At 39.2% G+C, this 24,489-nt stretch overlaps 3 protein-coding genes across 6 annotated transcripts; all 3 read right to left on the minus strand.

The window, feature by feature from the left end:
- Positions 1-368: 368 nt before the first annotated feature.
- Positions 369-3,243, minus strand: slc18a3b (solute carrier family 18 member 3b). Its single transcript, XM_082545091.1, has one exon. The coding sequence runs from the start codon at positions 2,677-2,679 to the stop codon at positions 1,111-1,113; it is 1,569 nt and encodes a 522-aa protein (XP_082401217.1). The 5' UTR covers positions 2,680-3,243; the 3' UTR covers positions 369-1,110.
- Positions 3,244-7,945: 4,702 nt separating this feature from the next.
- Positions 7,946-14,088, minus strand: rgrb (retinal G protein coupled receptor b). Its single transcript, XM_082543393.1, has 7 exons — positions 13,778-14,088; positions 13,325-13,481; positions 11,707-11,828; positions 11,119-11,272; positions 10,866-10,983; positions 8,685-8,798; positions 7,946-8,440 (listed from the first exon to the last, which is right to left on the minus strand). Exons 1-7 carry the CDS (start codon positions 13,851-13,853, stop codon positions 8,300-8,302), a joined length of 882 nt encoding a protein of 293 aa, XP_082399519.1. The 5' UTR covers positions 13,854-14,088; the 3' UTR covers positions 7,946-8,299.
- Positions 14,089-16,474: 2,386 nt separating this feature from the next.
- On the minus strand, positions 16,475-23,482 carry LOC309712285 (G2/M phase-specific E3 ubiquitin-protein ligase-like). 4 transcript variants are annotated; one of them, XM_082542970.1, is made up of 9 exons: positions 22,772-23,482; positions 21,387-21,599; positions 21,032-21,143; positions 20,315-20,808; positions 19,823-20,133; positions 19,536-19,711; positions 19,002-19,174; positions 18,606-18,820; positions 16,475-18,314 (listed from the first exon to the last, which is right to left on the minus strand). In XM_082542970.1, the coding sequence occupies exons 1-9, from the start codon at positions 22,870-22,872 to the stop codon at positions 18,055-18,057; spliced, it is 2,055 nt and encodes a 684-aa protein (XP_082399096.1). In that variant the 5' UTR covers positions 22,873-23,482; the 3' UTR covers positions 16,475-18,054. The 4 variants fall into 4 exon arrangements, with proteins under 4 accessions (XP_082399096.1, XP_082399098.1, XP_082399095.1 ...); XM_082542972.1 differs by having other exon boundaries at positions 19,659-19,711; positions 21,008-21,143; XM_082542969.1 differs by having other exon boundaries at positions 21,008-21,143.
- Between the last annotated feature and the right edge of the window lie 1,007 nt (positions 23,483-24,489).

Raw genomic sequence — 24,489 nt, forward strand, 5'->3', positions numbered from 1 at the left:
AGCTTGTCTCATGGTCTCGGGTTTGACAACGTGGTGAGGTTATAACCGAGAACTAAATCAGTTTATGCGTGTTACACTTGAATTTGTTCGATTTTTGTTTACGCACTGTGACTAATGTGCGCCTCCTGTGTCAGCAAGCAAACATTCAAAAATAAAGATTTTTTCCTGATCGTTTAAAAAATAAATAAATAATGAAATCAAATAACACTTCTCTTGTGTTTTTATGTTTGCAGGAGGGGTGATGCGGACTTTTAGCCACTTTTATCGTCTACAGTTCCTATATTAATATCGAAACAAATCCGGCATTTATGTTGTTTTATTCATTTGAAATTAAAATTATGAAAATGAAATCACCACCGTCACACTGATCCAAACAGAGATTTATTAAAACCACAATTATTCAATTAATACACATTAGTTCATCTTAAGGGGACTGACATCATTAGCTACGTCTTGACAAAATGTTTCGTACACATACACCCGCGCTCAACGGCATACACACTTTGTAGAGATCCACGGATATATATTTTTTTTATTTGAACAATTTACATTGTGCGTGTATCCACATATGTACAAAATCCATTTATTATGATACATTTAATTTCAAACAAAATAAATAAATAAAACAAAGAGGCCTACTTATTAAAATCCACAATTTTAACAACAAAACAGAAAGAGGCCTTTGATGTGCAAGTGAAAAAAGTTTCCTCCGAGACTAAAAATATAGGCTATTTTGAGAAGGGGAGAAATGTGCTGCTTACAGTTGGTCCCATATAATTTTGTACGCACATTATATCTATTTATATAGTTTGTATATATAATACTGAATAGTACACACAAATTCAACGGCAGCTGAAAGATCTCTCACAAAACTCGAGTTATACATCCTTGACAAACGCTACATAGACTTGTTTGTTGACACAATGAAACCACAGTCAGAAAAAAGATGAAAGAAAACTTTGAAAAACGAGTCACACAGTTGTGACGTTGGTGACTAGGTGTTTATATTGCACATCGGTACTTACATAAAATTTTAAATCACTACATTGTAATTTGTCTGCCTCACAAATCTCACAAATGTTTTGATTTGTCGGTCGGATTGTAACCGGTCTAAGTGCACTCCGGGCCGGAGGACTCTTCTGACAAGGACCGCTGTCCTCTGAAAGGGTCAAACCCATTCTCATCTACCGACAGGCAATTCCCTGCCGAACTGTAGCCCTTCTTCTTCGCTCTCCTCTCCTCCATCTTGATTGTGTCGTACAGCCCCTGCGGAGCTTCGTCTAGCAGGTTATCTCTCTCTGAGTAGGACGGTTTCATTTGGCACACGTTGCGCAGCAGCAGCAGGGCTGGTGCGTAAAGCACATTGACAAGACCCATACCAAGATTAAGTTGTACAAAACCGAGACTGTGCACTATCTGCCCGGCTACTATGGGACCCATAGCATAAGCGACAGAGTAGGAAATATCTGCAATAGCATAAACACTACCATACACAGAAACATGACGCACATCAACTAAAAATGCAAGTGTGGGCAGCAGGGCAGTGTCTACCAGCGCTATGCCAAAACAGATGCCGCACAGCGGGGCGATAAGCTGCCCAAAAGTTTTGCATGCGGGAACTGTGCAGGAGCTCGCCCCTATGATAACCATGCCCACAGCTCCGTAAAACCACTGCAAATTTGGATGTTGTGCTGCCAATTTAACCGTTATGTAAACACCGAGAACGTGAGGGAAGAAGGCTGGGAGCCAGGTGAGCCCCATTTCCCACTGAGATGAGTGCATGGTGGTTTCCATCCAGTTGGCTATAGTTGGCTCTAGAAAGGCAAGGGGGATGTTACACACTGTCAGTGCCCCGGCCACCACAGCTATGTAGGGATCAATCATGAGTCTGTATATGGGGGTGCCGACTGGCATGTTCTCTCTAGTCCTGTTAGAGAATGGCTTGATCACGGTCAGTAGCATTAAGCCATCCGCCAGGCAAATGCAGGCGAGCACGATGAACGGCACTCGTTTGCCGACAAACTCGTACAGGACGCCCCCGAAGGGAGGCGCCACCAGACTCCCGAAAGAGATGAACGCCAGAGCAATGCCGAGCGCCCTGCTTCTCTCTCCCTCCTCCGTGTATTTGTCAGCTATCATTGCGATTCCAGAGGTGTCTGCGAAAGCAGAACCGAGACCCTGCAAACTTCTGGCCATAAAGAGAGTCGCGTAATTCTCCCCGAAAGCGAAGATGCAGGTAGAGATAAACATGACAGTCAGTCCAATTAAAAGTGGAATGTCATAGCCCACCCGGTCTATGAAAGTTCCCGACAGGGGGTTAACTAAGAGCTGGAGGATGGCTTTTGATGCAAAAAGTATTCCTATCTGGATATCTAAATTGTCCTTGTTGCTTTTGTCCTGGCTTGTGCTGTTTGCCGAAGTGTTGGAGTGCATCACAACGTGGACGTGTTCTGACTGCTCAAGCTCCAGATCAGCAAGATAGTCTGGAATAATTGGCACGATTACCATGTAGAGCATATTGTCCAACAGGAGAGCCACGCAAACAATCACCAGTATGATCCGTCTTTGCTGGTGAGGATCCCGCATCGCGGTGCCTAACTGCTTGGTTCTTTCACCCATCTCGGACAGTTTTACAGCGGCTGATTTGGCCAGCCCCGAAGAGCCTCCTTCTCCATCCATGGTGTGCTTTTCTTTAAAAAAAAAAAGGATTTTCGATTCAAAACTGTATTTGTGCTTCTTCCGTCTGATGCCGATCTTTTTAACACCTCGGATGACTCATTGGTGCTTTCTTTACACTGAAGTAACGCTCTCCGTCCTCACCTCGCCTGTGCGTAAAGGGAGAGGCGCAGATGAACTTGGTTGCCTCATCTGTGAAGATGGTTTTCTTCAGCTTTCTCCTCTTGTCCTCGGCTCAGCCACGTCCGATGATGTTTCATGATCTCCCGAGAAGTGACGTGGTGAAATCGTAGATTTTCTGCACCTTGCAGAGGTTTCAGCTTCTATTCTTACATATCAAAGTTTTTGTTTGGAGCGATTTTGATAATTATTTGCACAACAGAGAACACTCAATCTCGCTTATCTCTGTTGTCATACCTCCTATCACCTGTGGCACTTTTGCGCTCTGCTCCGAGACCACGAGTGACTCCGTGGCCATTGGTGCACATTAACCCGCAGGTTCGGCGCTATTTTAGTCCCTTTTTTTGTCTCCTCTTTTCAGCAAGTGCTATGACGCATCACCAGCTTGCCCCCAAGTGGATCCCTTCTCCACTTGTCTCTTTTATGTTAATCTCCAACCATTGGCAGCAATCACTTCAACCAATAAGAGCTGGTGAACACTATTACAAAGGCGCAGAAGAAAAATCGTTTCGTACTCTCAGTGTGTGACTCTAGACTTTGGAGATATAGAAAAATATATTGCGCTTTGTCATCACCAGTAGCCTATATACGCACAAGAGACGGTACATGTTTTCAGAATAAAAGTCTATCCATATCAATCGCACAAAACACAACATTTACGACATTTCTTAGACTTGCCAGTAACGTCATTGACCTTATTGTTTAAAGTTACTTTGTCACACTGCCCTTTTCTGCACCCAAAAGACTCCAGTACCGTGGACAGATTCAGCCCCCACGGGCTCTTTAAACGGCCAGGTTTGAGTCTCTCACTCATTTTTTGAAGCAAAGATACTTTTCATGGCCTTCTTAAAAATGTTGCCTAAACTCCCAAAAGTCATGGCTCTTGTTAGCGTTTGCATTTACACGGAATAATGTCGCATTCAGCTATCAGCGCAGACACTGTGCAGGGTACAAGTTTAACATCGGCGACACCTCGTGGAGAAAATTCATTGGTACAAACAACAGGAGTGGAAATCACTGCATTACCTTTACTAAGTACTACAGTCCTGACATTTTATACAGTTGTAGAATTATTTACAGGCTATTACTACCCAAAGGACCCATTAAAAGAATTTCAATTAAGTGCTTTAGTTTCGGTTTCTTTCAAATATTTGTCTTGCGCAGTACTATTGCTATTTAAGTCTGTTGTTCGTTGTATGACGCTACAAAAGAAACTGCAAAATATTTTTTTTATAGTTGTTATTCTTACTTTCTGTCAGTGTGTGATTCTAATATATGCATTTTAACAAGACTTCTTTCTGTTTGTCAGTAGAGGGCGATAACGACCTACAAATGATTAAAATCACAGGGTAGCGCATGCTCAAGGACAGACTACAAGACTGGCACCTCTTCGTTGGTACTAGAAAACTAATATTAATTGAAGTACAGCAATCTGGGTAAAAAAAAAAGAATAACATTTAAATTTATTAAATTAAAATTTGCTAATACAACAACAACAATAGTAGTAATAATAAGAATAATAATTAGGCTCAAATAGTTCTTGGTCATTCCTTTAAAAATAAGTCTGCTCTATCCCTTGGAAACACGGAATAAGGAGATGGGAGAGGTGGCTCAGGAGTTTTGCACAGGAAAGTGTATGAATATATATGTATGCACATGAGTTTGATTAAATATTAAATATTGAAGATAAAAAGATAAAAAAAAAAGATATAAAGATTAAGCAGCATGTGCTTTATGTAAGTGACGGTGCCTAAGTGATTTATATACATATATGTATATGTGTAGGTACACACACACACACACACACACACACACACACACACACACACACACACACACACACACACACACACACACACACACACACACACACACAGAGAGAGAGAGAGAGAGAGAGATAAACATACATATTACATAAACACTTAAAAAAATGTATAATATTATTGCCTTATACATCATTCATGCATAACTTGGCAGAGTCAAGAGTTTCAGCCTAATCCTCAGAGCTGAATTATGGATGATGACTCGGCCTCTGACGTGAAGACAGTACAACAGAGAGGCTTAATGGATGAGACTAGGGGCAAGGTTTTCTAGATGCCTAGTGACACAGGCGTGATCTAATTCTTTAAAAATCATTGCATGAAAAATCCACTTCAGATATGTCACATCTTTGACACAGTTCGTGGTCTAATGGCATCAAAATTTATGATAACACTTGTGACCGAGAAACTATTATGAACAGATAGTATTATGTAACACTAAGCCAAGCATCAGAGCTTGGGTTTTACCATCTAACGTGCTTCCTTCCACTGATATGATCTGACCTCTGGACTGTAGTGTGTAATATTTAATGGAGGGTTTAGTTGCCCTTTGGCTTTCTTCTTTGATAGGCAGCTTTCACCTTTGTCTCTTACATGAGTAAACACATGCTCAGTATTAATGCTGTAAACATGCAGGACTTCACCAGCTAGGTCCATATAGTGTCTCTGGAGGTTTTACAAATAGTGTTTTCACTCAGCCGCCCCTTGTGGCTAAACTTCAAAGATGATTTTTGCATCACTCACTTTTCCTGTTTTTAGATATTTTAGGGCCGTTTAGCAAAGCGAGTGTTCTTCGACCAAAATTCTTCAAAATGTTTTCACCAATTTAATTCAGCTGCACAAATAAATGCTTTTGGAATGATACACTTCCATTATATCGGCTTGCTGTTTCGGAATTAAACACTATTGTGCCAATTTAAACTAGGATAGAAGAGTAGGGGAGGGCATGTAACAAACTGAGGTTCTTTTGAAGCATGCAAAAGAACAATCTTCACAAGTGATTACAACACTGGAAGTTATGACGCTTTTTCCTTAAACAAGCCTACAATTGATTGGTGTTGACGTGGTAGGTCAATAAGTGTTTTTTAGAACTGAAGATAATGTTAAATCAGTGATATCCTCTGTATTTTAGTGACCTAATTTATTTTTCCAGCCAAATATAAATGGCACACAGTAGATTTTTAAGGCTCTTCTTTAAACATCTTGGACTTTTATTTTCTAGGGATGTATTTATTTATTTATTTATTTATTTTAATTGAAGTTATTATTATCCTCATCCTTATATTAGAGAAAGCTGCCAAATAAGGACAGGCATCATTCTGTTTTCTAACATTGTCTGTGAAGAGTAATAAATTTAGCACACCTCTATTTTCTATTAACCTTCAGCTTGCCTGGTGGGTGGATCCCAAATCTTAACGTTTCTATTGGATGAAAAGGGTTGTAATCGCTTATTTGTTTTGGGGGAAGGCTCAGTCAGGCTTTATCTGTCTGTGACAGGTTCTACTTTCTTCCTGTGAACTTTCTGCTATTACCACAGTGTCTATCTACAGCTCTGACCAAATTAGATCACTAGACCACACACACACAATCAGCCAACTGTTTCTAAGAACTTGATGCTGATCTTTTAGTTCTTTAATCTTTCTCAAGAAAAGTCCTGATCGCAGCAGGAGACGTTGGAGGAAGGACATGATTGTGCCAAATATTTAACTCCTCCTAATGAGCAGAGCTTGCTCATATACTGGAAGGAAATCCGATGCTAATGAGCAGGCTGCATAACAGCATTCCCGAGGCAGCTTCTGATTAGGCGATGCATTTTTTTCCCCCCTGCTCAAGCTTTTCAACTTACTTTTATCCCCACTTGTCACATTTTTACATTCAAGAAAAGATACAGAAAAAAATACAAACTCACAAAGACAAAGCAACTTTAAGAGATGCCTTACTGGGGTAAAAATGATCAGGGCTATGACTTCATGCAATTCAACATTTAAATGCAGGGGTTCATCATTCTAATTTAAGCAGCCAACAGTCTAATTTCAGGACTGCTTCACTGTTGCTCATTAGGCTGAGTCCTTCTCCCTTAAAGAAGGCTGCCATTGATGGTGAGAGAATTTAATCCCCTTACGACCAGCCTGCGGGCAACAACGTCACACCTCGGAGGTTAGTGTGACAAGGATCGTCTCACAGTGGATTATTTCTGCTGTGGATACATTTAGCATCAGAGCTGGAGTTGTTTCTTCTACAGCAGAAATGGCAAACTCTTTTTACATCGTGGGCCACATATAGCCCACTTTGATCTGAAGCGCCTTGAGGCGACTTTTGTTGTGATTTGGCGTTATATAAATAAAATTGAATTGAATTGAAGTGGGCCGAAGCAGGGAAACCCCTCTATTTGTCAGTGTAAAAAAGTTTATATAGACATTTAATCCAATTTAATCCAAGAAAAAGAAGTGCAATTTCAGCAGTACAACTCAAGTTTTTCTACACAATAAAGAAATGCTGACATCTGTGAGCATGTCTAAAATGACAGAAAAAGCTAAATCTAAATTTACTCTAAAGCTTAACATAAATTTCTTTAGTAGATTGCGATAAAAACGTTTTTTTGTGTTTTGTTATTGTTTATCTATTACTTAATTACTTTGATGTAGTATGAATGACAGTAAAGGAGGTTCCTTATTAGTAGGAAAAACTGTAAAACAGTTAAAAATCCAAAATCTATTGCTAAGCCAATATAGCTTAAGGGTAACTGTGTTCCTGCTCTGAAGCATCTATTCATGTGCATGCAGACAGAAAATGCAAACGTTTGCCTATTTACTAAAAAAACTACAGCATTTGTTTTAGAACTATTCGGCGCACTGAAAAGTAAAAACAAAATTGTTAAATATGTTTAAATATAACTGAATATGTCATCAAATTTAGCTCAGTGTAAGTTAATATGAAATGAAGACAAAACGCTACCAAACTCTGTGTAGTTTAGTGTATGCATTTCCTAATTTAGACAAGTACCTGAAATGAGATTAAGTCCACGTCGCCTAAGAAGGAGCTTAATTGCGCAACGGGCTTAACACAGTAAATATTTCCTCACTGTACAGAGGGGCTGTATTATTTAGCTGTCTACAAAACAAAACCACTATTAAATAATCTGCTTATTAAAATACTTTAGATTTGACACTGACATGTGATAAAAGGCACATTTCTGCTTGCAGCAATTAGGCTTCTTGCTTACAAGCATCTCCATTAATCGGATTAAAATAGAAAGCGCAAACAGCAGAAGAGGAGCAACATCTGTGTTTATTGTCACTGGATTCACGTGGATGCTTGAGCAGTGCAGGTTAAAGTCAAGCTGCTGAAAGAAAGAATGCATGAACATTTAAAATGGTCAGATTACCTGCAGCATGTTTTTTTGTTGATTGAGCTAAGTCCAACATGAGGTATGGTGGCTCCAAGCAAACAGACCGTCCTGTAATGTCATGTACTGTACAAATATGAAATATGAAAATAACACAACTGTACATCTCTGACCTGGCAATGTTTATTTCAAAACATCCTACTACGTTTGAATGAGGAACCTATCATGAAAGCAGTTGATGATCTTGGATTTTTGCCCGATTTTACTGGGTTTTCTTTTACTTTGACTTCTTAATATCTGGTTCAACAATCTTCTGTCCAGTGAGGAAATGCCAAACTCCCCCTCGGTAGAACTCATTTCCAAATGAGTAGAGGAGAGCGTTAAATATAGGATTTGTCTTTGCAATAACTGGAAGCATCTACAAGGGAAAAGGCACACAAAAAAGCAAAGGTTTAAGTTGTCTCACATACTATGGCAAGTGTGACATTAAAATGATTGACTCCTTTCATTGTCTTGCTTGTGGAATAAGTCACAAGAATGATGACTGAAACTGCAACTAAGAAACTGTTAAACTAAAAGTCAACAATAAGAAGAAGAAAGAGGTGTTTAACTGTTTCATTTTCACATAGTGTTAGGTTGCAAAAAACAAAATAAATACATACCATTCTTAGCTTTGGAGAGATGAGCTTCACATTGTCAAAGCAGGCATAGACACACATGATGACATATGGGCCCCAGCACATCAGCAGTACCCTCACAGGCAAACTGGTGTTAAACTGTAAAATAAAATCCATTGTGTTACATACAACAAGGCTTCAAAAACAGAAAGAGTGTGTCACAATTAGTCTAATAATGATAGTGATAATGATCTTATCAAGCTTGTGTGTAGTTGCTGAAACAAGAGATGAAGTAGAGATGCACTTCAGTGGTTTCGTGACCAAAAGTATGTGGTCAACACAAGGTTAGAATGTGGCATAACTGCTGGATGAATAATTAATAGACAACAGATCACACTTGAATAGGATGGAAACCAACTCAGAGCCTTACATGGGTTGCTTTTCAGATTGCCATCTTTTTGAGATCCCCTGCATGAATCGCCACCTTATCACGGTGGAGGGGTTTATGTTTCCCATTGATCTAGGAGCTATGTGGTTGGGGCAATTTGCTCTGGTAAGGTCTGCCATGGCAGATTGTCTGACTCCTTACCTATGACAAAACAGTGGTACACATAACCTATGCAGCGTAACAATCCAGGGGTCCAGTGCTCTCTGCCTGGGATAGAGTTACTGGGGTCTTACCCTGGAGCCAGGCCTGGGGTACAGTCTCGAGGACAATTGTCTGATGGCCAGGCCTTAAGCCATGGGGCCCAGCTGGTGTCAGCTTGAAAAAGCAACATAGGTCCATCCTCCTGTTGACCACCCACAGGAGGTGTTCAGTGCTTAGTGGATTGACTGGCAGTCAGAGCAGAGGTCCTGGTACTCTGATCCCTGGCTTCCAAAACTGGTTTGTGGTAGATTCAATATCACCTCACTTATGAGGGACGAGTCCAAGCTGATATAGATATAGTCTGACTCACTCAACGTACAACTTGGGGTATGGAACCAGTTTCCTTCTCACTGAGGGGTTTGACTCTGTTCCATTCTGGAGTTTCGGTGAGAAGCTATGGTCAGGCTTAATGTTGTTTTTTATACTTGTATCCCTGTTTTTTGCTGCCTGTGTTTTGGGGTTTAGATTAGATCCAGACCGTTGTTTGTGCCTATATGCCAAATGACAGTTCAGAGGGCCCAGCTTTCTTAGAGTCCCTTGGTGAAACCCTCTCCAGCACTCCACCAGAATGCTGACCAAGTGTAAGTCGGACTTAATTCTGATTAGTGTTGGACAATGCCAGGGCTGCCATCTGAGCTTTCTCTCAGGGTTGGTGAGGAGCTTGATCATTCAACAGGGATTTGGAATAGAGCCGCAGCACCTCCACATCAAAGGGAGCCGGTTGAGGTGGTTTGGGCAGACTAGGATGCCTCCCGGACACCTCCTAGGTGAGGTTTTCTGGGCTTAATACCCCTAGATGGGCAGGAGGAAGTGGCTAAGGTGAGGGAAATCTGGGCTTATTTGCTTAGACTGCTGTCTAAGATAAGTGCCGTGCCTTTATCAAGCCATAATTTTCATTTTCTATACAAATGAATCATTATCTCACATTTTTGGAGGATTTTCTTCTTTACAACTTTGCTTCAGTTCATTGTCTGTGGACTTTAAGCAAAATAATACAATTTTGGAAATTAACAGAAAAAATAAATAAATACAGAATATTTTTTCAGAGAATGTTTTTCTTGACTTTTCCTCTGTAAATTGCCCTGTTTTTATTTTATTTTATTCATAACCTTATTCTTGGAAATTACTTTTTTGCCTGAGTTTATTATCCTTTTGTACCTGAGTGCTTTAATAATAATAATGACTATTTTTACCTACAGTGGCCCTAATATTGCAACCGGTCTCACTTCTATGCTCAGCATAAAAAAACTACAATAAAGAGTGGCATGCAAATAGAAGAATGGAGAAATAATAAGCCTGTTAAAGATTAAATAAAATAAAGAAGAAAAAGAAAAGCACTCACCAGCAGGTTTAAAGGTTGTGTTTCATTATGCGTAAAATTAATCTTCTTAAACTCGTGGTTTGATTAGAGCCCCTTTGATTAGAGCAGAATAACATTTAAGCTGCTTTCTTCTACACAGCCAGTGATCAGACTCTTTTGTACGACTGTCCAATACTTAACAAAACAAAATATTTTGAAGGCACAATTGGATGTGCTAATACACAATGATTTTTAGTAAGACTGCAGCATGTATTACCCGGTGGTGATGGATCTTCTTGAAATGCTTGTAGATCAAATCATAACACGAGTACATGTTAAAAGCTGGGAGCATCAGGTAGAGCACCACCAGACTTAGCATGTAGGTGATGTAGTCCCTGTTAGAAAAACAACCATGAACAACAACAACAGCTGTAAAAGTCTATGTACCCGTTTTCCATGTGAACTGGCAGGTATGAAAACAGAAAACTATTGTTCATGGTAAGATTATCTTTTAATATTTACACATTTACCTGTCCCCTTTGGTGTAGTCCAGCGTGCAGCACGTCCTCATGGGCTCAAAGTCATAGACGCCCCATCCCAGTAGAGGAACAGCAGACCAGAAGATGGAGAGAATCCAGATGATGCTGCTGATCATGATAGATGTGGTCCAGAAAAGCTTCTGTCCTACACAGTGTTCATTTTTTAACAGAAAAATCTGATTTAGTTTTAGTCACAAACTTTTGACGTGAGCATAACTTAGTTTTAGTCTTATTTTGGGAATCGAAATGCTTTTATTTTAAGTTGACTAAATATCACAAGGTTATCGCCGACAAAATATAAAGTCGATTCAGTTGACAAAAACATGAAGAAATATAAAATGTAAACGTTTAAGAGTTGCTCCACATGGTTTACAAAGCGGCTTATAAAGCGGCTTATCCCCTGCCCAACATGAAACAAAAAATGAATAAATAAAAAGTTATACCATTTCCCAGGGGCAGATAAAATATGCATGTTTCAGTTTTTTTTAAGACTGACTTTCTCTGAATATCTCATTTCAATTGTGTATAAAACTGCATTAACTAACATTTTGAACACCTATTTGTAGTGCCTTTACTCACTGGTGCAGTACTGGTGATATCTGTCCCAAGCGATTGCAGCTAAGAAACTGATGGATGCCAGTATGGATATCATCCCCTGGAAACCATGATAGGCACAACCATCTTGACCAAATGGCCAGTATCTGAAGAAGACAAAGAAACATGTGTCATACTACAACTTGCAGAAAAATGCACCTAAAGTTACACAAACTTATATATAAAAACAAAGTGCTTAGGTATAAAGGTATACAGCTCAATAAAATAAAATAAAATAACCAGAAACTCATTGATGTGGAGGCTATTCTGATCACAACCCATCATAATTCATAGGTTGTTGTAATTTGTGAAGCACAAAAAGTTTTTTCGTCATTGAGTTCTCTAATGAGAATTTAAATTGAAAGAAGTCAAAAAGTTTCACAAATAGTCATATACAGGACATATTAATGTAGATCAACACAAAATAAAAGTGTTTAAGTTGAGGAGTGTTATGACTACATGGTCAGCAGTAACCATCGCCATTCAGTAAACGGCATAAATATATGTGACCATATCACTGATGTTAAGACAGTGGTGACAGAAAGGCCCTAACTGGGAGTCAACCAGTAGGATCACTCCCTCCATAATTATGAACAATAACGTCATTATCACCATGTAGGGCACATGTGAGGCAAAGCAAAAAGTCAAGCTATCACCTCATTTGGTATTTCATGCAGTTTTCTTTATCATTTTGTGCACACTAAATTCAAACTGTAAATAAAATCCATAAAGCTTATGTTGTGAAAAGGGAAAAGTCCCAATGTAACACCAAATGTGTCTCTGACCTTGAGCAGAATTTGGGTGAAGCATCAATAGGTTATCGTTGTATGCACGTGTCACTAAAATAGGATCGATTCTCTAGAAGGAGAAGTCTTTGAATTGTGAATGGATGGATGCTTTGCCACATATTAAAAGCAGCAGACAACAAGCATATGAAATATCATATGATGGGTCAGTATACACATCTGTATCATAATAAGTTGTTGTTTTTGTGTTTCATTATGTTCAACTGCACAAACTAAATAAAGTTTAACTTCATTTTATGATAGCTGTGACACTACGAGTGCAGTGGGCTGCTGGGTTCATGAAGGTGTACTTACAAATGATCCCACTTAAACTTAAACAATTGATTCTAAAATTTGAAAAAGTGGTTAGCTTGATAACTGGATTCCAATTAAACACGTGGACATTTTTACAATAAGCAAAAAATGAGAAGAGAAATGCAAAAACCAAGTTGATTTTACTTAAATAAATGTATTAATTAAAACCCCCCACTGTAGTTTGTACAAAAACAACTGTCTTGTGTAACACTTTACATAATAATTTTAAGGAAAAATCAGCTTTCTTAATAGGTCAAGCTGGAAATGTCTCACAACATCAGTGCACATTAAGTTTTATAAACTTTGGGCTGTTTGGTCACTTTCAACATATTTTCTTGCCAAATGTGAACAAAGTAGATTGTGGATTTTATTATGAAACCCCGAGACTTAGTCAGCTTGTGCTGGACAGCTTAATATGAAAACTTCTGCTGAAAGATTCAGATATAAAGTGACTGTAGAAGGCCAGAAAATACATTTCTAACAGAGCATGCCCTGTTTGTTACCTGAGATAGCTTGCATAGGCTGCAGTGAGTCCATTAATATTCAAACTGAGGTCAGCTACAGCAAGGTTGAACACCAGGAAGTTGCTGGGATTGCGCATCTCCCTCACCCTGAGGAAAGAAAGGATGCTGATGGCATTGAGGAAGAATCCCAGCATCCCTAAAAGTGAAAACAAAGAATAAATTACGTTTCTATTATTTGGTTTCACATTTAACCTCTAGCTGTATTTGTCTGCATGGCCGATCTTATTGGTTTTTTGGCCCACAAAGTGTGCAAACAAACAAAATGCAATTTAAGTAGTTTTGGTAACATCTAACTCATCTAACTCATCTCCAAGCATTACCCCCCCAACAAACAAAAACAAGGAATCCCGCTAAAAATACAGCTCTTCCAAATTTATTCATGGTTATCTGGGTCCTTCCTTCTTGTATAACCATACAGCGCGCTTCACTTACCGCCAACAAGGAGTGCTGAACCGAATGTAAACATGTCAAACTCTGTGAATCCCTCCGGTAACGTATATGTTGCCATGATGAAGCACACAAATTAGACTTTGCAAAGAAGACGAGTCGTTTTCCTGCAGCGTAGCCACCCACAGTCTGTGCCACAATAAGGCCTTATAAAGGTGCTTTCACGTGAAAAAGCACGAACGCGCTAATCTTAGCAAAGCCCTCTTTACAATCCCCCGAAGAATGTCCTAACAAGCAGACTTCCTGCACACATTCTGCAAGTGAGTGGTTGCAAACACTTTGCGAGTTTTCTGCGCAATTCTATGAGGTGCCGTAAGGGACATTATTACTAAAACGCTCTCACACACACAACTGAAATGCTCTCACACACACTAGTGAAATTTTAGCTCTCACACACACTACTGAAACGCTCTCACACACACTACTGAAACGCTCTCACACACACTACTGAAATGCTCTCACACACACTACTGAAACGCTCTCACACACACTACTGAAACGCTCTCACACACACTACTGAAATTTTACCTCTCACACACACTACTGAAATGCTCTCACACACACTACTGAAACGCTCTCACACACACTACTGAAACGCTCTCACACACACTACTGAAATGCTCTCACACACACTACTGAAACGCTCTCACACACACTACTGAAATTTTACCTCTCACACACACTACTGAAACGCTCTCACACACACTACTGAAACGCTCTCACACACACTACTGAAATGCTCTCACACACACTACTGAAACGCTCTCACACACACTACTGAAATTTTACCTCTCACACACACTACTGAAATGCTCTCACACACACTACTGAAACGCTCTCACACACACTACTGAAATGCTCTCACACACACTACTGAAACGCTCTCACACACACTACTGAAATGCTCTCACACACACTACTGAAACGCTCTCACACACACTACTGAAACGCTCTCACACACACTACTGAAATTTTACCTCTCACACACTACTGAAACGCTCTCACACACACTACTGAAATGCTCTCACACACACTACTGAAACGCTCTCACACACACTACTGAAATTTTACCTCTCACACACACTACTGAAACGCTCTCACACACACTACTGAAATGCTCTCACACACACTACTGAAATGCTCTCACACACACTACTGAAACGCTCTCACACACACTACTGAAATTTTACCTCTCACACACACTACTGAAACGCTCTCACACACACTACTGAAATGCTCTCACACACACTACTGAAACGCTCTCACACACACTACTGAAACGCTCTCACACACACTACTGAAATGCTCTCACACACACTACTGAAACGCTCTCACACACACTACTGAAATTTTACCTCTCACACACACTACTGAAACGCTCTCACACACACTACTGAATCGCTCTCACACACACTACTGAAACGCTCTCACACACACTACTGAAACGCTCTCACACACACTAATGAAAACCAAGAGGATTTCAATTGAACAGGAAGGCATTTTAGCTGCACAGGAAGGTGAGGAAAAACAAATAACACATTAATGCACAGCTAACACCGCGGTGACGTCGACAACAGTCTGTTAGAGGTATAATTGAAAAATATTTTGCCTTCATCAGTGACTATCCAAACATTGTTGTAGGGTAGCAGCCTATTGCAACAAGTCGGGGCATCCTGGCTATGCTAGCTGCCCGTATAATCTGGAAAGACTGTGTCTGACAGTACCTCATCTACAATGAAATTACATCAGATCCTTGTCATTTTTTACATACTTTCTTTGTTTTTTGAGGTGAGAACCAATGAAGAAGATGTTGAAAGATTTTTTACTTGTGCTCTGCAATGTATTGGGGCGCTCCAAAATGAAAATTCGGACAATATCAGACAAGAGTGGCTTTATAGAGAGCTAGATGATCATACACGAACTCTATCAGAATTTCTTGCTGCTGTATCTCGATATGATCCCAATAATAGGGTTGCCACCAACCTACTACAATCCTTGTATAGATGCTTTTGCAGCTTGCTACATGAATATGATGCTAGACAGAGATCTGCTTATGTGACCCACAGATTGTTACCCCCAACCACCTTGAGTGGTCATCCAGGTCGGCCACGATACACTATATCTGCTGAACAGATTTCTCACTTTGTTTCCATTGGTATGACATGGCAGAGAATTGCATCATGCTTTGGAATAAGTCGAAGAACCCTGTACAGACACAGACAAACTTTGGGAGTTGAGCCATTAAGCTATGTGGATATTTCAAATCAAGAACTGAATGGCCTTGTGACGGATATCCTACAGAACACTCCAAATGCAGGGGAAGTATACATTCTTGGAAGTCTGAGATCTCGTGGCTTAAGAGTTCAACGTTGGAGGGTCAGACAAAGTCTACAGGAAGTGGATCCTATTGGACGTGCATTTAGACGTCGTCATGCGATAAGGCGAAGGATCTATAGTGTTCAGGCCCCCAACCACTTATGGTAAGTTCACTGGTTTGAAACAAATGATCAGGCCTTGTGTTTAAAAGTATTAACACAATACATCAAAATTAATGGTCCTTCATTCAAAACATTACTGAAGTTAATCTATATGATCAGCATAAGATAATAATAATAAAAAAATAACAATAACCAAAAAAACTGAAATTGATATAAGTATGTTAAATATTTGGGGGATTCATAGTACATCAATTTAGATGTTGTCTAATGTATATACTGTTGAGTTGTTTAATCCTTTATTTTACATCACAATTTTAATCTCTAACATCAATTGTGCCAGGTAAACGTAGTGTGGAAAAAGACATTTTATGCCACTGTGTGTATGTGTGTGTGTGTGAGAGACAGAGGTGTGCTGTTGTTGAAGTAAATGTACAAAATGAAACCTCTAGTTTTTGTTTAAGTACAGGGTCAGGAATTCACTACTAAATAATATGAACAAACATGTGGAACTGTAGTAATGCTTTCTGATCTCTCAACAGGCATTTTGACGGCAACCACAAATTGATTAGATGGCGCTTGGTCCTGCATGGCTGTGTTGATGGCTTCAGCCGAACTATCATATACTTACGTTGCTTATCCAATAACAGAGCCTCAAGTGTCTTGTCATTATTTTTGGAAGGAATACAAAACTTTGGTTTGCCCTTAAGGGTCAGGTGTGATCATGGTATGGAAAATATACAGGTTGCTCGTTTTATGTTACAGAGAAGAGGAGTAGGCAGTGTTATTACAGGTGTTTCAGTGCATAACCAAAGAATTGAAAGACTGTGGGCAGAACTCAACAGAGTTGTATCAAGACACTTTATAAATATCTTTAACTTTATGGAAGAACAGGGTATGTTGGATTCACTGAATGAGCTACATCTTTTTTGTCTGCATTATGTTTATTTGCCAAGGATTGAAAGAGCATTAACAGAATTTGTCAATCAGTGGAACAACCATGGTCTCTCTACACAAGGAGGACAGACCCCTCTTCAGCTGTGGCATACAGGTGTCACAAACAATGTGGGAATCCTGTCGTTTATAAATGACATTTTTCATGTTGATAACTATTATGGCGTTGATGAAGAAGGGCCATTACCAGAACTTCAAACAAACAATAATGTCAATATTCCAGCTATTGACATCAACATAAATGAGACTGCAATGAACATAATTCAACAAGTGAATCCATTAGAAAATGATGGAAATCATGGAATAGATGTGTTTTCTTCACTTTTACACCTTCTACATTAAATAAAATATTTTGCAAAAAATAAAAAAAAGATATATAAAAAAAAACATTTCAGAAAACATATGTGATCGAAACTAACATATTGAAACCATTTTCTTTAAAATGATAAAATGACAGCTCTGTTGTCAAACAGAAACTGACACAGGCAGAAGAATAAACAGACACAAAGACAACCAAATCAAAAACCGATGGACATACACATGAAATGAGTAAAGTGACACAAATTTTGTATATTCAAACTCAACAATCTAAATTAACTTCTGACGTGCTGTTAAACAATTGGTATCTACCTGTATGAATCCTGAAGAACAATCACTTCTTGTCAAATTGATGTCTTAAAACATCAATTTGACTGATGTTTTAAGACAAATTGATGTCTTAAGACAAATTGATGTCTTAAAACATCAATTTGACTGAAGCAGGTAAATTTGGAAATATTAAAACCTTAACAAGTTAATACTCAATACTCACTTTGAATCAAAAGAGAGACCAATACAAAAGAGAAACACGCAAACTCCTCCAGCATAATGTGTTCATACCCTGCCAAAGCCGTAAGTGTTACCTAATGCAAAATCAAACTTCTCCTTGAACAGCTGGTATGAAACATGCAGTGGCAGCCTAATGCAGTTAACACACGTGTTGGCAAGAGGGAAAATTGGTGTAGAAGAGAAGTCATCGTCTCCTCTATGAATGAACTCAATCGAGGGTGCTGGGGAAAAGCCAATAGGTGGCACCGCAGTTGCTCCAGTTGCAAAGGCCAATATCTTCTGTAATTTGGAAGGTCCTTCTTCTTCTGCATAAAACAGAGAAGGAAAAAAGTGTTAAAAGGTTATTTCATTTGGCCAACATAAATTGTCAGTGAGTACAAATCTAAAGCAAGAATCTTAATGACTGTTATTGCAATGACTATAGAGCATGCTTTTCATCTTTCAATAGTCTCAAAGAACTATGTAAAAATGTTACTACAACCAAGAGGGTAATGTGGTGTTATTGTTATATGAGTATGTTATTTAAAATAAAGATTTCAGAAATGCTAACCTATAAATCGTTACATCTATTTATTGTGCACTAAAGTGACAATTACCTTCTGCATCTTGGAGATAGTCTCTCCAGAAGGTAACAACTGTCTCCTCAGCAGCTCTTCTGTTGCTTCCTTCTGGAGATAGATGAATGTTGAAAAGATCATCCACCTGGTCAGCAGTCAGCATATGTGGCTCATAGCAGAACAGAGGGCGAAAACTGTCTGGATGCCTCCTCATTTTCTCGAGAACCCCAAGAGTTTTCAGACCTTCACAAAATCTGGATAAACAGCACAAAGAAATTTTATTCAATAATTCTGCAATTTCATGCTTCTAAGTTAATTGTATATTATCAATTTGGCACAATCAGTTATACTAGGTTATTAACTGGCCATTTTGATTAATAGGTAAGATTTTTATCACATTTTAATTAATCTGAAAAACACAGAATACCAAAATACCTTTGAAATGGACCTTGAACCCTGTGGATGACCTGAAACATGACAATATCATGTACCAGCAGATCCCTGTCTCTTAGTGAACGCATAGGCCTCAGGCATCCTGCATTGGCCAAGTAATCAAGCAGAGGTTCTTTTGACTTTTCAAGGTCCTCAAGGGTTGTACTTTGAGATATCTAGCATCACAAAGAGCAGAGGAAGGGCTTGTTATGGAAGTTACTCAGTAGTCTTATAACCTATTAGAAGGAACCCAGCCACCAGTGGTCTACACAATCACAATATGCCCGCGCGTACATTGGAAGTCAAATGACTACACATATTTTTTTAATATGTTTACAATGTGCTTAAAAAATGATAAAATATACTCTTTCGTCTACCCTTATCTACTGAATCTTAGTTTAATATAGCAGCAAAATATAAAAACTTGGCATTCAGCAATGGCCAGACTGATCCGGATAAACATTCCCTGCAAAAGAAAACTGGAACACAAACTATTTTCAATTCACTATAAGATTTATAAAATAAACATATAGAGACCTTTCGGACTTTTTCAAAGAGTTCCAGGTCAGCTATGTCTTCCAGGGCTGGATTTGCTGAATTTCCAACCAGAAGGGAAAATACTGTTGGTGACAGAAAGTTAGGTGGTGGACCACCATGTACCAAGCTCACTGCAATGGCTCTCCCAGAGATGTAGTACCAGTCCCCTCTGAGAGCTGCAAAGCAACAGAATAAAAGGAAAAGCAAAATTGTCAGTAATGTTGCCTGTAAAAATAAATATCAGTTAAACAGTTCCCACTATTAATCTTAGAAAAATAGGTAATTACCAGTACTGTCAAGAGCCAAGTTCTTGCAGTTTTCTTTCCCCTCAAACATGGCTGACCTGGCAATGGTGTCCATCAATAGTCTCAAGAATTCCCTCCTTGGCCCACCTAAATCAACCCCTTCCTCATTTTTCCCCATATCATCTGAGAATTTCACACAGATCATCAAGTTGGGATCATAAGATAGCCTTTGAAAACCACGCAAGGCTCCCTCCCACACAGCAGAGCGATTTATATTAAATTTGCACTGCTGTTTTGTGCTAATTTTGCTTGATAGTTCCAGCAGTATCTCTTGAACAGGGACTTTTTCTGCACTAAAAAAAGAAAATAAAACAGAAAATAAAATATATCAGCCATGTAGTCATGTTACAGAATTTGAGAATATGTGTCACACTGATCATAGAGAGTTAAAGCTTTAAAGGTTTATATTGATTTGACAATTCTGGAAAGCCCAAATTATGTCTCAAACTCAAATTCTGTATGTTTGTTACTCACATCTGATTCTCCAAGCTCGCAATTATAGCTTGATTTAAATCCTCATCATCTGAAGAATCGCCAGAAAGCGATGCCACGAGAGTTAAATATGAAGAATAATCTTCATCATTAACGCTCATGGCAGGGATGTCTTCACTTCTTGCATTGAAATCTCTGCTGTGACTGCTTGTGCTAGGTTTGTCATCACTTCTTGCCATGTAGCCTTCATCACAAATGCTGTTCCCATCACTTCCTTGCTTTGCTCGTTGCCTTTTACCAACACTCCTTCGAATACAGTTGGTCCCAGTATCATCTTCTTCATCACTGCTAGTGCCAGGGTTATCACCTTTAACATGACTTCTTAACCTTGTAGTGACTTGGCTGCTCATGTCTTGTTGGATTTTTGAACTATCAACTTCAAAACAATCATTGTCACTGTCCTTATCAGTTGCACAACTGCTTAATGCTGATTTGGAGCTGATGTGGGAAGGATCTTTGTCTTCATCTGATTCACTCTTCAACAGAAAAAGACCAAAAACATATATCAAAAGCAAGTAATTATAGCTTATCTTAAAAAGATTAAAATAAGAAATATCCATATTGATTGCTCCCAAACACTTGTTTTAAATAAATATATTCTATTTTGTTAGAAGCCCAATTGTTGACATGTTTTTTCCCAAATCATGATTACTTTTCATTCTTTTAGTAACTTACTAAAAGTGTCCTTGATGGCCTTACATAGAGGGCTTTGGTTTTAAAAACCTTTAGGATCAGCATCCCATTCAGCTCCTGACCAACTTGGAGCTTTGGAGACACCAGCTTATTGCCACAAGCCATTAGAAACTCGAGGCTACAAAAAATAAATAGGGACAACAGCAATTGCTAATTAGTTAAATATTTTAAGTATTAGTTAAATATTTTATTATATATTGTTCTGTTTGTGTGTATGCTTTTATGACTTAAATTCTACTGGTATAGTCATATGTTTTTATAATGATGAATGATATTTTAAACTTCTTTACTTTGGTATATTATCTTTAAGTACAAGTCATTACATGAATACACACAGTAACAATAAACAATAGTATTTTACCTGACATCCTCTGGAAGGCGTTCACCAAAGCTTTCCTTGAGGTGTTTCACGACAGTTTGGTTGTCCCAGGTCTTCTGGAATTCAAAAGCACTGAGGATGTGCCCATGTTTGTGTAACCATAATTTTGAACCTTGTTTGCACACTACTCCCCATGATGGAGTTGGAAGTAGTATAACATCTTTGTTGAAATGGTCATGCTGCTGGGCCATAGCTCTGAAATATAAATATTAGATACCATAAACAACAGCAAGTGATAACTAATAATACTGAGATGCAGACAGCAGAACACTATCCAAACCCCTACACAGAATGCTTTCATAGACAAAATTGTTGTAGTTAGGCAAACATAAGGGTTAATTTTATATACTTTTTTTTATACTTTTCCGAGAATACGTGCTTCTTTTGTGGTTCGGACTCCTTCTGACATTTCTTTGGAGGTGGAGGAAAACCAAAGTAATTGCTTAAAGGAGCTTCTTCGACATCTTTAAGAGTTCTAAACAAATGTCTGTCCTCCTCCAGAAAATCCTATGTACGCAAACACGCGTTGCAACTTCTTATCTTGTGCGTGTCTTTTGTTTTGACAGCGAATGCGCACCTGCGGACCACTTATGTGCAGCCCTGGTTATTTAGCTCGTCATTGCAGCCACAGAAATTATTTTGTCCATGAAACCATAAAGCTGCACTTTCTTTTTGCCTTATAGTCTGATTTGTCATAACTTTTCCGTTTTGTGGTAAGTTTTTCTTTGGCTGTCACTTCTTCACCCTGACCTGTCTTATTTGGCTCAGCAGAACTAAAATATAAATCCTGCTGCTTTTACACACACACACACACACACACACACACACACACACACACACACACACACACACACACACACATAACGCTCAGCGATTCTCTGCGCAATCAACCTCTCACATGTTTAAGCTGCGGGAGATTTCACTTGTCATGTTTGCATAGTAAGCTAACGATTGATAAGACGATGTCAGAGGAATTGGTGCGCAAATTATCATCACTCACCAATCAGTACTGTCGCTCTCTATACACAGTTGCATAACACATAATTGCAAAGTGAAAGCAAAAAACAAGCGCAAATTCAAACGCGATTTCAATATGTCACATATTGACAGTGGCTCACCGATGCCAATGACATAATTACCCAGCTACATTTCCGAAAGAATGCAAAAGCATAGACATATATCTTTCCTTCCTACGATAGCCCGACGGGCAGGGCAGAGATAGATTTTGGTAGCCTGGAAAAATCGCTAGCCCCAGGACGTCGGGCTAGCGATTTTGCGAGCCCTGCAGTATATTATTAAATATCAGACTATTACATATGGCCCCATTTCAGGCAAGTGAATACAAACTCATTAAACTTTGTAACTACCTTTTTCTTCTGGTGCCTGATGTCCAGCTGCCAAAGCATTGCCGAGTTTGATAACGTGGTGCAGGTGCACATTCTCTCCTGACTGTAGATGTCGCTGGCATGGGCAAGCTGCTACGTTGACGTGAGGGAAAGAGGGATGTTAAGTAGGGCTGGGTATCGTCACTGATTTCTAGAATCGATTCAATTCCGATTCACAAGGTCCCGAATCGATTCGATCCACGATTCGATTTAATTCGATTCGATTTAAATCTGGGAAATTTTGACAGTCAGAAATATTATAATTCAGATCAGTACATTTACATATTTTTGTATCAATAAAAAGGAAGCTGACACACGCAAGACTTTATCACAGGTGTAAGCATCACAGCAGATGCCTTTGTGTCAAAGTAGCTGAAGATAAAACACAGAAAAACATGAAGGTTTTCCTGGCCTGGGATTTATAAAAATATTCTGCAGTACATCAAAAACGAAAGAAAACCATTAATCAACATATGAACATCACCTCTGAAGTTACAGCAGTTTTATTAGAGACACGTTAAACGTTTTGCATTTTGAATAATTTTAAAAAGTTTAAATTTGTTCAGTATTGAACAGCAGAAATGAGGTTTTCTTTTCGGAAGAATGTAAAAGGGAAAAAAACAGCGGCCGACAGCGCTGTAAACAACAGTAGACTTGTGCGTAACAAGCAAGCGAATAATGACGAAAGGGAAACTGTTCTTGAAGTACAGAGAGAGAGAGAGAGAGGGGGGGAGAGAGAGAGAGAGAGAGAGCTGTGCATCGCGGTGGAAGCAAAACAGTAAAAGTCAGAGTGAATTCATGACGATTTTATGTGAAGCGTTTGGATCTTCTTTTGCTGCTGGTTTGGTCAATATTGTTTGGAGAGAGATCAAACTAACAGCTTTAGAATCGGCGCATAAAGGGCGTGAACACAAAACGCGGACCCGCCGACAGATCAGAATCAGCGAGCTGTCGGCTTTCAGCCCCGACTGTGAGAAAGGCGACATCTAACTGATTCTGATCCGCGGGTTGCGCTGTGTGTTTAAGTCTATGTGCAGAATCCGTGTTCCTGCTCTCATTTACTGTCTTAACTGTTTGGTGGTTCTTGAAATTTTGTGAGATGTCACCAGAGATTCTGGCATTTTGGACAAAATAAATTTATATTAAAAAATCGATTCAGGATTTTAATGAATCGATTTTACGTTATCCAAGCCAGAATCGATTTTAATCGATGAATCGATTATAAAAACCCGCCCCTAATGTTAAGTGACTATCCAGTCCGTCCACACTGGTACTTGCAACAGGTTGCTGCCCCACGACTGTGGCATTTGACAAAGTTCTGATGGTCTCTGCTGAGGATAATATACTGTTGAGTAATGCGGCTGCTTCACTTAGGCTACTAGCAGGTTGCTGAGTAGACATCTGTGTAGTGGTTTGAAGTGTACCACTTTTTCCTTCACTTTCCTGGTCTGGACACAACTTCCTGTTCATCTAAAACTCCTTCCTGTTCAACTGAAATGCCTTCCTGTTTAACTGAAACGCCTTCCTGTTTAACTGAAACGCCTTCCTGTTTAACTGAAATGCCTTCCTGTTCAACTGAAACGCCTTCCTGTTTAACTGAAATGCCTTCCTGTTCAACTGAAACGCCTTCCTGTTTAACTGAAATGCCTTCCTGTTCAACTGAAACGCCTTCCTGTTTAACTGAAATGCCTTCCTGTTCA

This window comes from Aulonocara stuartgranti (assembly GCF_965226115.1).
Source record: "Aulonocara stuartgranti genome assembly, chromosome: 8".
Classification (NCBI taxonomy): Eukaryota; Metazoa; Chordata; class Actinopteri; order Cichliformes; family Cichlidae; genus Aulonocara; species Aulonocara stuartgranti.